The 16,902-nt window shown below is 40.0% G+C and overlaps 1 protein-coding gene across 4 annotated transcripts in view; it reads right to left on the bottom strand.

Annotated features, from left to right (window-relative positions):
* Positions 1-4,202: 4,202 nt before the first annotated feature.
* The window catches only part of kcnh1a (potassium voltage-gated channel, subfamily H (eag-related), member 1a), a 39,251-nt gene continuing 26,551 nt past the window's right edge, over positions 4,203-16,902 (bottom strand). For all 4 annotated transcript variants that reach the window (XM_077582455.1, XM_077582454.1, XM_077582453.1 and 1 more), the window contains 4 exons: positions 14,032-14,231; positions 12,465-12,717; positions 9,039-9,235; positions 4,203-7,266 (listed from right to left, as the gene is read on the bottom strand). In XM_077582455.1, coding sequence (XP_077438581.1) covers positions 6,412-7,266; positions 9,039-9,235; positions 12,465-12,717; positions 14,032-14,231 — 1,505 coding nt within the window. In that variant the 3' untranslated portion in view covers positions 4,203-6,411. The remainder of the gene's footprint in view (positions 7,267-9,038; positions 9,236-12,464; positions 12,718-14,031; positions 14,232-16,902) is intronic.

Genomic DNA, 16,902 nt, shown 5'->3' on the forward strand with positions numbered 1-16,902 from the left:
ATTTCCAGCCAAAATCAAACTCAAATGGGCAGCCGTTTAGCTATTGTCATGTTTTTTCATTGTGGAAATGATCTACCTCCATGATTGGTTGCCACGGATGTCGCACATAATCATCAACTATGACTGTACAGACAACTCATAATAATAAAACACCTTTTTTGAGTATGTCGATGTTGATCTCATCTCGTTTTTGCAGCGGAAACTATAACGTATGTGGGGAAAATGTGGTCATCTCCATGATTTGCCATGAGAAAGGGGTTGCACATTTTTGCCATCTTTGTCATCTGTACTTCAACTCGACAAGGTAACAAAATGAAATTTAGTTGCTGTCAGTAGCTGGTCAAAAAAAGCTTTGTTGTAATCCAAAGGGACGAGCGCTTCCTTTAAGTTTCCATTAGTGTGATGCGCGCCGTCGAGGATGATCGCGTCTGCGACACTGAGCGGGATCAGCGTCCAATCCTCTTAAAAGGAGCAGCAAAGTGTGAGCTTTATCTCCGGTAAGGAGATCGTCGGGGAGAATGAAAAGCTGCAGAGTTACATTTTGGAGTCACACTGCGCTCACACAGACTGCAGTCATCATGTATCTTGTCGTTCATTTTGTGTCAGTGGCCAGCTCAAGCAGAGGCGTAACAAAGTACAAATATGATTACTTTTTTACTTTTGGAGTCTCATTTCATATGCTTGTTGATTTTTCAAATTTGGCAGGGTCATTAACACTTTTTAGTGTGTCAAATTTACAAAACATTCATTTAAATTTTTACAAAACATTCATTTTCATTTTTAAGTACATTTCAGTACTGAAGCATATTGCATTCACTTGAAAAAAACTTGCTGTTTTTTTTTCTTGGGGGGGTTCTGTTTTTCTGAAAAAAAAATTCTGTTTCAAAGTCAAACTTTATTGTCAATTTCGTTATATGTACTAGACATACAAAGCAATTGAAATTCCGTTTCTTGCATACCCAGGTGTCGGCAAGACTAAAACAACAAGACAGACAATAGTAAAGTGCTCATGCGCAGTTAAAAACAGGAGTATGAAAAAAATTGTAATAGTTAATATGTAAGGTGCATTTTCTTGACATATTTAAGGACAAGTGGTAAGTTACAGTTGGCAAGTTCACACAGGCACAGTGTAGCAGAATGTACGGCCTACGGGAATATCTAAATAGTTAAGTGTTTGAGGCATCTCGAGGCAGTGCATTTTGAGGAATATTTTGGAACAAGTGGTAGTAGAGGTATCAGTCAACAACATAATCAATATAGCCACCGAGGCTAGGACAGTCCATTCAGTAGTATGCATAAATGCAAGTACAGTACAGTCCAAGAGAAGTGTGGGGTGGGCGCAGGTGGGGTGGTGGAGACATGCTAGCTCTCTATTTTTTTCTGTCCTAAAAATATATATATGAAAAACGTGGACAATGACTCAGAAAAACAGAAAAAACTGAGGGGCACAAAGGCGGAAGCGCAAGAATTGGGACGTGGCCCACACGTAGCAAACAGGAAACGGAAGCAAAGCCATGTGACAACCAGGAAGTCGGCAGTCCCGCCTCATCCGTGGCATATTGACCTTTTGCACGTGACGTCACAGTCCTCATGAGAACGCCCCCTCCGGGACGCCGGACGGCAAAAGAGCCACTTGCCTGTATTGTAACCATTGAATTTCGTACAGTGTAAAGTTCTTTATCTAATCGATTATCTTATAAAATGGCCATATCTTGCTGTGCGATCGGTTGTACAGACAGACAAAGGAGTAAACCAAATGTTGCTTTTTATCACATACCTACTAATGAAGATGAACAACGTCGATTGATACCAGAAATCAACAGAAAGGACTGGCAGCCCACAAAGTATTCATGGATTTGTAGCGATCATTTTTTGCGAGGTTAGTAGATTAATGTTCATACATTTTACTAGTAAACGTACACTCTAAGAGAGATTGTAACAGAAGTGTCGAATTTCGTGTTTCAAATCACATTAACAAGCCAGATAGTTAGCGTCTACTCCAACTGCACGAACACACAGCTTAGTTTTAAAATGCACCTTCTTCAAAACTATTAAGTGCATTTGACTGTTTAATAATGGGGGATTTCGTCTTTGTGCTTGGAGTTTTTCACTCTGGAGCCGGAGTCATATTCATGAAAGTACCGCATAGCTTGCCACTACGATAGTCATTTGTTCCATGCTAGTAAACATAGTAACATGACATTATCACAGCGTTTCAATATAGAACGGACTATTTAAAAATAAGTCAGTTAGCATGATAAACAAGTTTTACCTTTGCATTACGAGGTATATTGTCCCCTGGTTTGAGCGTAGCATCTCGTCCCAGAGACTCAGCCAGCGACAAGCTTTTGAATTAGCCCTGGTGTAAGGAGAAGAGACTTTTTGACTACATAATGATATAGGTCATGCGCTGTGAATTCCGGCAAAGTTGGCGATTTGATTAACTTGGTAAAAACAGCAGGCAACAGAAGGTAAGGGGTTGTTTTCAAACTAGCGATCTCCAAAGTAAATATCGCACTCTATGAATCCTGACTAAATGTGCAACTTCGACTCACAGGCAAACTTCGGTTGAAGTAGTAGATTCCGTAGCTCTATGGGCAATAATGACTTTTAATTTGTAAAATAGCAGTCGCTAAGTCACTAAGTCGCTCCGGGTCACATCCACTTCCATTCAACAATCATTTCCTTCCGCCGTCCGTCATAGGGCAGTTACGTGATCACGGGACGTCGATGCAAATGATCAACACCCCATATCATGCCGATCCATTGACATGTTCGTATACTTACCTTAACTGAGCCAGTAAGTGATATAGTTGAAGGTACGTTGGAAGTATGTAGGTAAAAAAAAAAATACTACGAAAAACAGAGCATCATCTTATTTTTTTCTGAGTAATATTTTTCAGTTTTTTTTATATTTTTTCCCCGTTTATCTGATTTTTTTCTGTTTTTCGAAGTAATTTTTCCTCCTCTTTTTCTGAATATTCCCCCCTTGTTTTTCGTATTTTTTATAACAGAAAAAAAAGCATTAAAGCGGAAAAAAAGCAGAAAAACAGAAAATTTAAAAACAAACAAAGCTCACCCAAAAAATTTGTCAGAAAAACTTACGGTTTTTTTTTTCTCAATTGAATGTAAACTTCAGTATTTCAGTGTGTACTTTTTTTTTTTTTTTTTTACTTTAACTAGTCTTTTTTTTTTTTTTTTTACATAATTATCTATATTCCTTTGGCCAATATTAAATTAAACAAATTCTCCCAAAAACAAAAACTAAATATTTATCAACCAATTTGATAATTAGTTTTTGATTAACTGATTAACCGTTGCACTGTTAACAGAGTATGAGTACTTTTGCCACCTCTGCTAAAAACTTCCAATACAAAGTGAATGAATAAAAAGGTCGCTGCAATCCATTTTGTTACGTGGCCACTTGGCAAGTTGTGTTCTTATGTCATCGTGTGACATTCAGAGGTTGCACGTAATGTGATTAGCCGCACGTTAATCCACAGTTTACACCCACAAGTAATCAAATTATTTCATATAGGCATGATGAAATGTACTATGTCCTGCATTAATGTTACAAGCCACGTAAAAGCTTTTATAAAAACGAGTATTGGGAGAGGGCGAATAGAGTTCCTCGTTTGTGTGCTTCTGCATTATAAATTAAATGATTTATTCATCAATTTATTGAGGGTATTTTCCTCATGTGGCCACAAATGAGTTTGCCTCTGACGACAGGCCAGCTCTTTATTTTTAGTCAGCTGAATTTTTGATGGAAAAAAAGAAGGAAGTAAAGCGTGTTTTTCCTCTTTGCTGTATCCTTTCCTGATAAAAGACAAGTCATGTAAAAAACATAAATTATCTATATGAATATAATGAATAATATAAGAAGGGTGCTTCTTCTTTGACACGGAAAAAGTGAGCGCAGAGTGGACCGTGTTACCGCAGCAGTCCTGCAAATAAAAAACATTTATTGGTTTTAGGAATACAAATACTAGTAAATGTCAATATATATTACTTATATACATAACCTTATATGCATTATTAGTGTTTGACTCCAGGCTTTACATTATTGAGGGAAAATGGTTATAAACGTTCAAAAAATGTTTCTTCTCATTAGTTCCATCTCTGAGGTTTGTTTTACACTTCTATTAGACTTTAAATAAAAATAAAATCTTAATTGGTACTTAAAAGAGAGCACACACAAGTTTATTTGTAGACATGATTTTTATTTAAGTGGACAGTCGCTGTCTGAATAAAATACCATTTGTTACAGGGACATTTTTATTATTAATGATAAAATCCTCATAAAAAATAATCAGCATTTTCATATATAGTAGTTGTAAATATTTGGGGGATTTAAAAAAAATACATTGTGTGGAGATGATCTGCCAATGATTTACATCATCCCCCATCGTAAATGATTGGCAACCTGATTTCTTCCTGTCCAACATTCCAATAGGTCATTTGCAAACATATTTGGTATTATTCTCAGGAATAATGCAATTTATCCCATAGGAAGATTTTTTTTCTTTCTTTTTTTTTTACACAATATAGCCTGCATGCAAACCAGTAGCACAAAATATAAATATTATTATGTTCCTCCCACAAAATGCACCTCCCCCACCGTCAAACTTGGAACATTTGAATCCTGCACTAAGATTAATAGTGAAAATTATATATAATAATATAGAAATCTGACTTTTGATGCATGTTTTCATGCAATGTGAAGGTATGCATGTGGTTGTTGTAGTGTTTCAGTGGGAGATGACCAACATGGGATTTAAACGCCCACTACACTATTATAACTGCATTCCATTTGTCATTTGGCATCTCCCCCCAAACTGTTAATCACACTGGTCGCCGTCAAGCTTACCACTATATAATTCATACCCATCCTCGCCGCCGCCGTAATAAAATGTGTACATCACTGGGGAGGGCGTAACTCTCAACTGTCCTCTTATAACGCAAATAACCTCGCTTAATCAAACCTGTCCAGATATTTATAGTACTTTTTTCAAAATGTTTGTAAACAATTGGCGCCAGGGTACATCCGGGTGGCAGAGAAATGATTGGCTATTGGCTGCTAACCTGAACGGAAAACGATGACAAAAGTGTAGTGTTGTTTTTTTTTTGTTTATCTTGTTTTTAATAATTGGAATTAATCGTGCGTAATCTGTTGTTAAACAAGATAAATCAAGTGCATGTCCGGAGTAGCCAATTGTAAAATGATTCCTGACTGGAAGACATTTTCTCACGGGTATGTATAAAATGTTTGGTTGCATTGTCTTTCTTTGCTTAATTTAGCAAAGTGGCTAGCCTGCTAGTCTACTGTAAGAGTCTTGATTTGAATTTGGATTTTTTTTTTTTTTTTTTTTACACTAGACGGACGGTTGTTTAATAAAGGCAGTACCTAGGGGTTGTAAAAAAAATGACAAATAAAAAAAACACTGATTTATAGCACACTTTATACACAACGTAACTCAATATGCTTCACATACTGTAATGAAAAGTTAAACAGTTAAATAATTTTAAAAGTGAAGTAAGAAAAAAAATAATTACTAAAAGAGTGTATAGTACAAGAACAACATTTTAGAAATCATGATTTCAAATATACTTTGAAAGATCATAGTTATGGGAAAACAGCATTTTTTTTAAACCTGGATTTAAAAGCATATACACTTTATTGATATGTTTTGAATCTTTATTCATTCATATTATTCACTCCGATAATAAAGGATACCATCAAATCGAGGACCTAATTACTGTAAACACAAGTTTGATTTTGGAGTTATGTGTTATCTACGGGATTTTACGGTAACTCATTCACTGCCATTGACGGCTATAGATGTCGAAGATCCATTTCTGAGTTTCCATCACATCTATTTCTGACGGTACTTAACTGTCAAACTGTAAATTATGACCAGCGTTCTGTCTCCCTTCCAGGCAATTAACCTCACACATCATATTCCACTGACACTCTCCACATCCAAACTACTGCGGTAGGCTAAAATCATCATTCAAGCCATTTACCCTGTTTTCACAATCACTTTACCTTGGTCAAATGTTTACTTTGAGAATACTTGCATCGCTTTTGCCACCCGGGAGTACATGTTGACCCCGTGGTGAAAAGGTTTATACTTGTGACATGCAAGAAATGGTACAGCGAGTCATGCCGTTTGACTTCAAAGCTTTCAAACGTTTTGAGCGCCGTGCTTGGTATCTACAGATAAAAGGCTGTTCGGGTTAACCCGTGCCAGGTTCCACCTTTGGCGTCTCGACCGTGGCGTTCCTGCGACGGAGGCCTGCGCGTCTTTAAAAGACGACCCTGCCCCACCCCACGCCAGTGCGGCCTCAGCTAGCCCATTACCGTTACCGGATTGCAGCTGAGTTGACAGTAAAACGTCCCTCGAGGGTTCAAGAGAAGATGTCCTCCTTGTCAGCTTCTGGCGAGGCGGGTCTGGAAAGGTCAAAGAGAGCTTGCGGGGAGCCCGCGGTGGGCGTCCTGGCTTTCAGGAGCTGCAAGGCTTCGGCCAGCTGCGCCTCCAGGCCCGACATTCGGACGTTGAGGTTCTTCAGGTCGTCCTTGAGCTCCAGCTTGAGTTCTTGAAGTGAGGCCTGGAGGGTTTGCTCGGGGATGGGGTAGAAGGAGCGCCGGGTTTCAGGCGGCTGCACGGGACTGCGGTCCTGCGGCGTCAAGCGGAAGTCGCTGACTTTGTCAAGGCGCAGGTCGCTTTTGGTGATGCCGCTGTCGCACGAGTCCGTCTTCTTCAGGGACAACTGCGACTCGTGGCCCTTGGTCCGCTCTGGCAGCGTCTCCATGGATTCTGATTTGGACACAGTTTTCCAGTTGTCCGGCTTGGCTATGGACTCCTTGAAGCGACCCCAGCCTTTGACTTTGCCCGGCTCGGCGGCCCGACCTCCCACCAAGGAGGCAGGAGGCGGCACCTGGAGCTTCACCTTGTCCGAAGGGGCACAGCTGGGGGGCGAGTGTGCAGATGACGACGGCGTCGCCGGGCTTTCTGTCACTGTCACGATGTTGGTGGTGGTGATGATGGCGGTCTTTGGGACTTCCACGTAGACCGGTCCCTTCTCCACGTCGTTCTCTTCACTCGGCTTGTCCGTAGCCGTGCGAGCTTCTCGCTGCTGCCGGAAACGCTGGAAGAGTTTTCGCACCGGGTGGTCGGGCGGCAAGTTGAGAGGGGCCTCGTTTTTCCGCCTCTGCCGCTCCTCTTCCTCTCGTTTCACGTCGCTGATTTTTCGGAAGACCATCTAAAAGAGAATTTAGCGCGCTATTGATTTGGAATCATTTTCAGTACAGACATAAAACAAGGAAAGTTGGCATAATGTTGAAGTCTGCATTTATTCTCCTTTAATCATAAAATATTTTCTTAATATTTATTTAGAAAATACTTTTTACATACCTATTTAGAAAATATTTACTAAATATTTAGTAATAAAATATTTTATAAATATTTATTTAGAAAATATTTACTAAATATTTAGTAATCAAATATGTTATAAACATTTAGTTAGAATTTTCTACATATTTAGTTAGAAAATATTTAGTAAATATTTAGTAATAAAATATTTTATAAATATTTATTTAGAAAATTTATTATAAATATTTATTTAGGAAATACTTTATAAATATTTATTTAGAAATTATTTTCAGGCAGCAACTTGCTTTACTTAAAACCAGTTCCCGAATGTCTCTGTAACACGGTTGACGTGAAATCAGCCTGTTTTGAGGGGGCTGTCTATTCTCATGCTAATAAGAGACTGGGCATGGGCCAATATTAGATTCTGATAGTATGATAAACGTCGATTGGCTGGCAACCAGTTCAGGGTGTACCCCGCCTACTGCCCGAAGCCAGCTGGGATAGAAAGATTTTATTCAATTATTTTCTAGGACAATGTACATTAATCAAAATAATCATAATCACAGCAAAAGTGCATCCTTGTTTGCAGTGTCTTTTTGGTCTTACTCCCTCCCTCCTCCTTCGGGTGTAACCTCTCAATCCTTCCCTTTCTGCTCGCCAAGAAGGAGAGAAAAAATAATTGGAGGCAATTAACTTCAAAGAGACAAATTATTTACTCAACTCTGCAAGCAGCCAATCATATTGTGCCCTTTTTAGAAGTACCCACACCCATGCTGATGACAGCCAGTATTAGTGATAATTAAAACATTGACTTTTTAATATCATGGTAAAGCGTCATACTAGTTAGTATTTGGCCCATGCCTGTAAGAGACTAATCCCTATCTACTGTGCAGCCACCATAATAATTGGAGGTGGAGCTAGGGGATTGTGATGAGGCAAGCAGCCTCACTAGCCTGAAGTGTAAAGGGCCAGTAACTCAACTATCTGTATACAAGGTATTAAAAATACCCTTTTGTATAATCTAATCCATTCCTTACAACGTGTAGGAGCTTGTTTTTCTTGAGATCAGTTGGCTGCAAGAACAAAGCTGCGGCAAAGTTCCAACATTTTGACAGTGCTGAAGGTTTTTTCGTGTGACAACATCATGCTGAACATGGGCCAAAAGCAGTGAACCTCAACCATTTTTCTTGTCAAGTCTCACTTGACTAACTCACTTGGGCTCAGGATTTCATCAGTAACCAATACAACCTCGGTGAGCAGTTATTCAATCTACCTCAGGAGTTCCCAGCAGGGTGTGTCGACGTATAGCGCAAAAAATAAAAAACCTCCAACACCCCCACCCTACCCCGCTGCCGGCCAAGCGTTATTTCAGTGGCGCAGATGAGATTGCCTCTTCATAGGCTGGCAATTCAATCTCCGCCTGGCTCTCTCTTGGGCAGGGTGACCTTAATATGAATGAGGTAATGATTGGTCGCAACTGTGCTTGTTCAATTCAGACTTGAAGGATAGGGAGGAGGGAGCGATTTTAAAATATGGAGCCAATTTACCGTCGCTGTCTGTCTGTACGAGGCTGAAGTCGTCTGGCTGCACGGACGGCTCGCGATCCCGCAGGGTTCGTTACGGACGGCTGGCATTTTTGTGGGCACGGGCGACGTCACTCACCCTCTTGCGCAAGTTGTAAGTGAGCAGCAGATTGCGGGAGAAGTGATTGGAGAAGGCCGTGTAGAACTCGAGCACCTTCTGCAGGGCGTCACGCTTGATAACATGGAGGTCGCAGTACGTTAGGGCGCGGACGTTGGCGCAGGCCTGAGCCAGCGTTACCTCCTTCCAAAAGACATCCCCGAAGACGTCCCCCTTGCCTGTAGTAAAAAGAGAACAACGCTAAAGCCGGGTATTTTCTCTACCTAGACACACGCTTATGGGATTTAGTCTCTCGGTGCGGGAGCCACTGTCTAATTGCTTTACACAGCCCGTAGGATTATGCTCCTCGACTGTCCTCTTATTTGTACTCAGATTCTTTACAAGAGTGTTTGGCTTTGTGCAGACAATTCTAACACACACTGCCTGGATCACTACCACTGTCCTGTCATGGCCTCACCTGTCCTGTTTTATGTCATACTGTCCTGTCCTCACATGTCCCGTCCTGTGTCATACTGTCCTGTCCTCACCTGTCCTGTTCTGTCATACTGTCCTGTCTTATTTCTAACTTGTCGCGTCCCTTTCTATGCTATAAAATACTGTTGTTTTTATATTTATTTAGTTAACCTTTGTTTATCCCGATAAGGCAGTTGAGAACAGATTCCCATTTACAATGCTGACCTAGCATCAGACAGCAAAGTGAAACAGAGCAAAAGGAAAGAAAAATATCATACATATACAGCAAACTTTACAGTGAGATAAGTCCATATTTATTTACATAACACATTCCATTCCATCAATAGAACCTGCCATGGTGAATAAAATTGTTAACATACTAAAAACAGGTTCAGACACTTTTAATTTTACTTTTTAAAAACATTGGGGCGAATAAGGTGAGTTTTAGTATTTGTAGTATAAGGTAAGGTGTGATCTTGCCGATGAGTGCTGCTGTCTTGTGTTGATCTATGCAATGAGTCTGGTGGGCCTATCCTGCCACATCTGTCTTGTCGCCTTCCTAGCACTAACTTACTTGTTGTTATTGTTGCCATATGCCATTCTTGTACTATTCTTGTTTTGTGTTCTTTTTTCTCTGCCTGTCTCCTTTCAACCCTCATTCTGTCCCACTGCATTTCATCCATCTCAATACAAATCGCAACAGAGGGAGTGTGCCATCCTGCATGAGTAAGAAGCCAAACAGTAGGTCTTTTTTTCCTCCCATAAGGTTGGCAGGTCGGGTCTGGTCTGCATCCCCCCTAGGGACGAGATCTTGCCCGCCTCCTTGCGGGGCTTCATTATCCTCTGTGTTGTGTGTGTTCTGCAGCACCATTAGGCTAATGAGATTTTAATCCACGGTAGTAACTTGTTTATCACTGGAGGCTGGGCCCGCGGGGTCAGCCGTACTGGCCTGACAGCGTATTGATTTTTTCAAGTAAGACTTCGGGGGGGCTTATTGGAAGCATACGGCGGCAGGACGGTTTGCGTTGATCAATCAAGTGGTGAAATAATTGATGACGTTGTAAGATGCTAACATACTACTGGGATTTAAAGGAATAAAACATAATGCATTTTCTACGCAACTCAAAACAATTCCTATGGGTCTTACTAACATGGCTTCGACATGCTTTCATCCAATACCCCAAGGATAAAAACTTAGAGCGTACTTTTCACCCTCTTATAATAGCATTGCTCTCATGCATGTCTCGTCACAAAGCCTAAAAAGGTGCACATGAGCCCCATAAAGGCAGTAAAAGGGTCCATTTTCTCTTTATCACCAAAGCGACATACTGTAGTTCCACAAGAATTGTGTGGATCCATGTATGTGGCTCATTTTGCAAGAACATCTCCAAACACGCCACTCCACTACCTTACTTTATTTGAATAATTAGTGGCTATCCGAACAACTCTGAAGGATCAAGAACATAAGTAGGAAGTTTCTTAAAACCTGCCGCCAAGCGTGTGTGCTGAGTATGCTCGTGTGAAGTGCAAGTTTATGACTCAGAAAACAACAAGCTGCTGGCCTTTCAAAGCAGTCGGGAACATTTCAAAAAGTATTGGTAGGCAACAAAAAAAAAGGAGCAGAGTTCTGGAAATGCAACTAAATGGCTTCTTGTGCTCTTGCAGATAATAGATTCAGTGGCTTTAAGATAAGATAACCTTTTTAGTCCCACAATGGAGAGATTTGCAATTTATCTGAGTACAGAGCAACGTTTGCGCATTTGTTACTGGTTGAACCTCACGTTCTCTTCAAGTTTCTGATTTGGTCCTAATTGGAGACCGATTATGCATTTATTTAACAAGTTAAAAGTTTCCATCGGTCGGGCTGAATTGTACATCTATTTTTCTACACCTCACTGAACTCTGCCTGTTTTGAGGGGGCTGCCCTGTTTCATACAAGTGAGGCCCTAATCACTATATACAGTAATTTCTGGACTACAAGTCGCTACTTTTTTCACTTGCATTCGCACTATAAAGGAAGTGCAAGAGCGTCAGGCAGAGCAAAACAAACCAAGTGAGCCCAAATACAGCAGGAGAGACAGAATGAGAGTGAGACAATTTGCACCCTCATTATGGAAAATAAAGTAGCGGGAACCCAGTGCGGTAACATTAAAAACACCTGCGGCTTACAGTCAGGTGCATCTTATATGTGTAGTATTCCCAAATTTAGCTAGCGCGGCTTATAGTCAGGTGCACCAGAAATTACTGTATGTAGATTGTATTTTCACTCATGGAAGCAGCACTTCATCACCAAGCCACCCAATTACACTTACATGACACTTTCTGGCCTCTGGTTTTATCCTCGCTTAAATCAGCCTATGTCATGTAAATGAACCACTACTGCTATTAGCCTCATTTTGACATCACAATCTGGCATAATTCAGAAAAGCTTGCTTACAGACACATTTTCAGCTCAACACACAACCACAAATGTCTAAATCGCTGGCAACAAAAGTGAGTACACCCCTAAGTGAAAATGTCCAAATTGAAAAAGTGAATTTTCAATTTACATGTCCACTTTAACTCATTCACTGCCATTGACGGCGATAAACGTCAAAAATTAATTTGGACTATTTCTTAGTTTCACATTTTTTTCCACTTTTGTTAACAAGAGTATGAAAACCTAGAAAAAAAATGTATTGTACGTTTAGAACAGATATAAAATTTGTGATTAATCGTGAGTTAACTAGTGAAGTTATGTGATTAATTACAATTTAAAATTTTAATCGTCTGATGCTCCTAATATAAAAAAAGAAAAGAAAAGATTATTAAAAATTAGGGGCGTCAGACGATTAAAATGTTTTATTGTAATTAATCGCATGACTTTAATAGTTAACTCACGATTAATCTCAAATTTTATATCTGTTCTAAATGTACAATTAAAAAAAAAGAAATAGTATTAATATTGAATTTTTTACGTCAATGGCAGTGAATGAGTTAAAAAGCCAAACTCACCTAGGATGGCCACGACCTCGTCATCCTGGATGACCTCCAGTGACCCCGACACCACAAAGCACAGGCTGTCCACGCTCTCGCCCGCGTGGTAGATGAGGTCGCCGGGTGCGCAGTGGATGGTCTGGAATTCCATGGCCAGGGCTCGCAAACAGCCGTCGCTGGCCAGTCTGAAGGCCGGGTGCTCTTTGAACACCTTCCGGTTGAGATGAACGCAAATGTCGGCCCGCATGTCTTTTGGACAAATCTGCAGCACCTGAATGGCAAAATATTATTTGCTATATTATTACAGCTAGGCGACAATATTGATTTTCAAAACGATATTATCCATTGTGTATCATTTTCACAGCACACAAAAGCAGATTATCTTGCCGGCCGATAACAACAACAACAACACTCAATTCCGCGACAGGACTGAAAACACCTGCCGGGCGCGTTGTTAAATCGGCGCTCTGCCTTTCAAACTAATCTCTTTGAAGATGAATGTCACAGACAGATTAGGTGCCATTTTTAGAGTCTCTAGTCGTGGCATCCTTGTGGGCGCACACAAATATGGTGTCTGTTTCGTTTGGGTGGCATTAAACCATACAAACCACCCAATGCACATTTTTTAGTCACAAGTCAGAAAATTCTAATTTTTCTGGAATACGGCATTATGTCTTGTCTGTTGTTGTGTCTGGCAAGAAGCTTTCAATGTTTATGCTAAGCTTGTGAAGATAAACTCTTTTTTTTGAGAGCGTAAATTTAATCACAGACCAATTGCTTTAAATATTGCCGCTGTAAAAGATTGTGAGTAACATATTACACCTGGCTTGTGGATGGCATGTTTTGGGTATTTAACAGCATAAGAAAGATCCGACTGTTCAACCGATGCCGCTGCTGCTGCACTATTTTACATTCCATCATTAATTTTTCCTAAAGGTTTAAGCAATATATTTAAGCATTATTGAATAATACTTTCCAACTTGCCTAATTAGGAATCAAATTATTGTTGTTGCACTTTATGAAATTGAAAGGATTTGTTATGTATTATCAAATTACATTTTACTGTATCCTTGTTTTCCTAAGAATACAAAATATTGTTGTTGTACATTCCCTAAAAAGAAAGGATTCAAGTTGTTATGTATCATTTAATTACATTTGTCTGTATCTTTAATTTCCTAAAATGAAGAAAAAGTATTAATGTTGTAATTTCCTAAAAAGAAAATATTTGACGTGAGATTATTAATTTATATTCATTACATACATTCATACATGCTTAATTTCCCTAAAAAGAAGCTAAATTAGTGCTGTTGTCCTTTCCCAAAAACAAAAAAATAAAGCTGTTTTGTATTATTAAAATAAACTGGTTTCTGGTGTTTCTTTCCTAAAAAGAAGAAAAAGTATTGATGTTGTACTCACATGAAAAGAAAACATTGAAGCTGTTGTATATTAAATTACACCTGTCTACCTTCGCTTCCTAAAAATGTTGCACTTTTCTAAAAAGAAAATAATTACCAAGAATAGCCAAGGTACTTTCTGAATTGTGATTTTTATTTTTATTTTGGCGGGCACTTTTACAGCCGCGTACCTTTTCAGTGTCGATGCCCCGCGACATGGACCAGGTGGACGCAATGTAGTCCATCACCCGTTCGCTCAAGCCCTTGGGCACCTGGTAGAGCTTGAGGAAGTCCCGCACGCTGTTGAGCATCTCGTGGTAGCGGTTTGTGTTGGCGTACATCTGCTGGAAGATGGTGGTCACGTTACCGAAGATGGTGGCATAAAGGAGAGCTGCAGGAAAAAAGAAAAAGTTGTAAAAAGACACCTTTTTTTTTTTTAAGGGAATCGTGAACCCTCGGACTATCGGTTTGTCAGGAATTTCAATAATGTTCATTGGTCTTTTTGACCCGGTAACTCAATTACTAATGATGAGTTCACTAAAATCCACATGACATTCTTTCTTTTTTTTAATTGAACATTTTGACATTTTTTATATTTAGGGATTGTTAATTTAACATGGGCCAACCCTTCTGTTCTGAGTCAAATTGACCCTGAGCCTTCTCAAGCCACACACATTCAAAGTCCCAAATATTACAATGTAGAACGTGAGCATGGCAAGCCCAAGTGGAGAAAAATAATAACTGCATCACACATATTTTTGTCATATTTTTTCAGTTTGACATAACAGGAGGGTTAAACATTTTGACGTTTACGCCAGAATTAATTTTTCCACCATCGGGTCAGAGAAACAAAATGAAGACGTGGGTGCACGTCTCTTAGGCAGCTTGGTTGTTAAAGCCATCTCAACAGCTGGCTGGCATCTGTGTGGATCAAAGTACCTCTACTTGTGTGGATGTGTGTGCGTGGAGGCCTAATTAGCCCTTTTCCGGCAAGGGTCGGTGAAGAGACATGCCAGCCTCACATTTCAATTATCCTCTGATGCTGATGACAGTAACCTGTGTTGTGTTTGTTGGCGCTGCGGCGCGCAATCAAAAGTGCGATCAACACAATATTGCTAATTAAAAAGTACTCCAAACTCCCCCGAGGAGGACCTCAGACGCTCATCTGTGTTAACTGACATCGCGTATCCTACTTCTGGAAAACAAAGGGAAGCAAAAAGGAGTCTTATATCTTATAATACTTTTGCGGGTCAAAGTGAGTTTTTTTCAAGTAAGTAAGAAGATACAACTTTTGCTGTTGTTTTTTTTTCCATATTATTCATATATATTTTTGTTGTATTTTACATATTTTGACTGGACAAAAATGTCTCATTTATTAACAATTTTTTGCGAATATAGAGCCATTGTAAAACTGCATAATGTCCAAAATAATTAATAATCATTAATATTTGTCAACTGTGGGCCTGCAAAGCCCTTTTGAAGATCTTTTGAAGATTCTAAATTTGACTTAACTTGAAATATGTTGCTAACTGAGCATACAAACTAGTTTATTAACCTTGAAATGTCAAGAACATCATAAACAAATCTGTATTTGTTGTCATGGTTTAACATGGACATTCAGCCACCAGCATTTCCGGCATAGCGACGAAACAAAAATAACAAGATGTTGACATTCTTGGCAAGTTGGTGGTAACAATGCGGATCTATGGAGACATTTAAAGGTACTTAAAAGACACTTAGTTGTCAGCCCCAAGCCAAGAGTTGCTATGGCAACAAGACTTATGCATAGCCCTCCCCCCTCCTTCACTCCATCGTCTCCCCCCCCACCAATCCCTTTCTCGCACTGTGATCTTATGCTGGCAGCACCGGTATCCAGCGCTGACGTTAAAAATAGAACAGTATCAGGGCATCCATATTTCATAGCCAAGCATAAAAAGGACCACAAGTAAAATTGCATCTACACGCGCATCCTCCCGGGGCTGGGGGCCTTTTTTCTAATGACGCTTTAATGGCATGATTTCTATTGAAACAGCAGTGGAACATTTAGGCGGCCGACAAGTTTTTCTAGTTCGCCTCCTCTGCTGCTGAGATGGAGAAAAGAAGGCACAAGAATAAAAGGGCAGAGAGGGAGGTGGGGACTGAGGATTGGGGGGGGGGGGTGCAATCGGTCTCTGGTCGGCGGAGGTGTGATGACTTGATGGGCTAACGCGGTCACGCGTAAATAGCATCGCGACACTGCAGCATGCTGGGGGGGAAAAGTCTGTTAAGACCTTTAACATAAGTTAGCGTCTCTAGCAAAGCAATTAAGACGATTGAGATCTCAACCATAAGATGGAGGGAATTCTTCTGAAGTTTCCTTTCACACCTTTCACACCATGGACCACCAGTAAGACTAACATTAAAATACAGTAGTTAGTACAACGTAAAATAGACAAAGGTTTAATTACTAAAAAAAAAAAAACATTAAAATAATATTAATAAAGTATGTATATACTGTACTACACATAAAAAATATGTAATAATTAAACCTAAACCTTTTTTTTTTAATTAAATGCAAATGTTTTGATCTGTACTCAGGAAGTGATTTGTTCACACACCACTAGAGCTGCTGAGAATCGTTATCAGGCTTCTCCAGAGCTTGCTGATGAGCTGTCATTGGAATCAGATGTGTTGGAATAGGGAGACATGGAAAACAGGCTGCATTGTGTGCCCCGAGGACCAGTGTAAAGAAACACTGCACTAGAGGGAGCTCTCATGCTAGCCTGGCAGGCCACACGGGTCTGGACAGGCGGCCATAGACAGCGATTCGGCTCCGTCCAAAAACAGGACGGCCCAATCAAATTTGTCTATTTGCGTGATGTCGTCTTCGTGAGCAACATCACTCTTCAGTTTTCAAGTTTTTCCCGCAACAACGACATTCAACAACGACGTCATTCACTATTGTCTATTTTTACTCAGTTTCCGCAAAAAATAAATAAATAAATAAAAGACTTCAACGAGTCGCTTTTCTGACGTCACGTCCACTCTTCGCTCATTGGTTCAGTCCACACTGTCTGTTAACT

The sequence above is a fragment of the Vanacampus margaritifer genome, chromosome 12 (assembly GCF_051991255.1).
Source record: "Vanacampus margaritifer isolate UIUO_Vmar chromosome 12, RoL_Vmar_1.0, whole genome shotgun sequence".
NCBI classification, from domain to species: Eukaryota; Metazoa; Chordata; class Actinopteri; order Syngnathiformes; family Syngnathidae; genus Vanacampus; species Vanacampus margaritifer.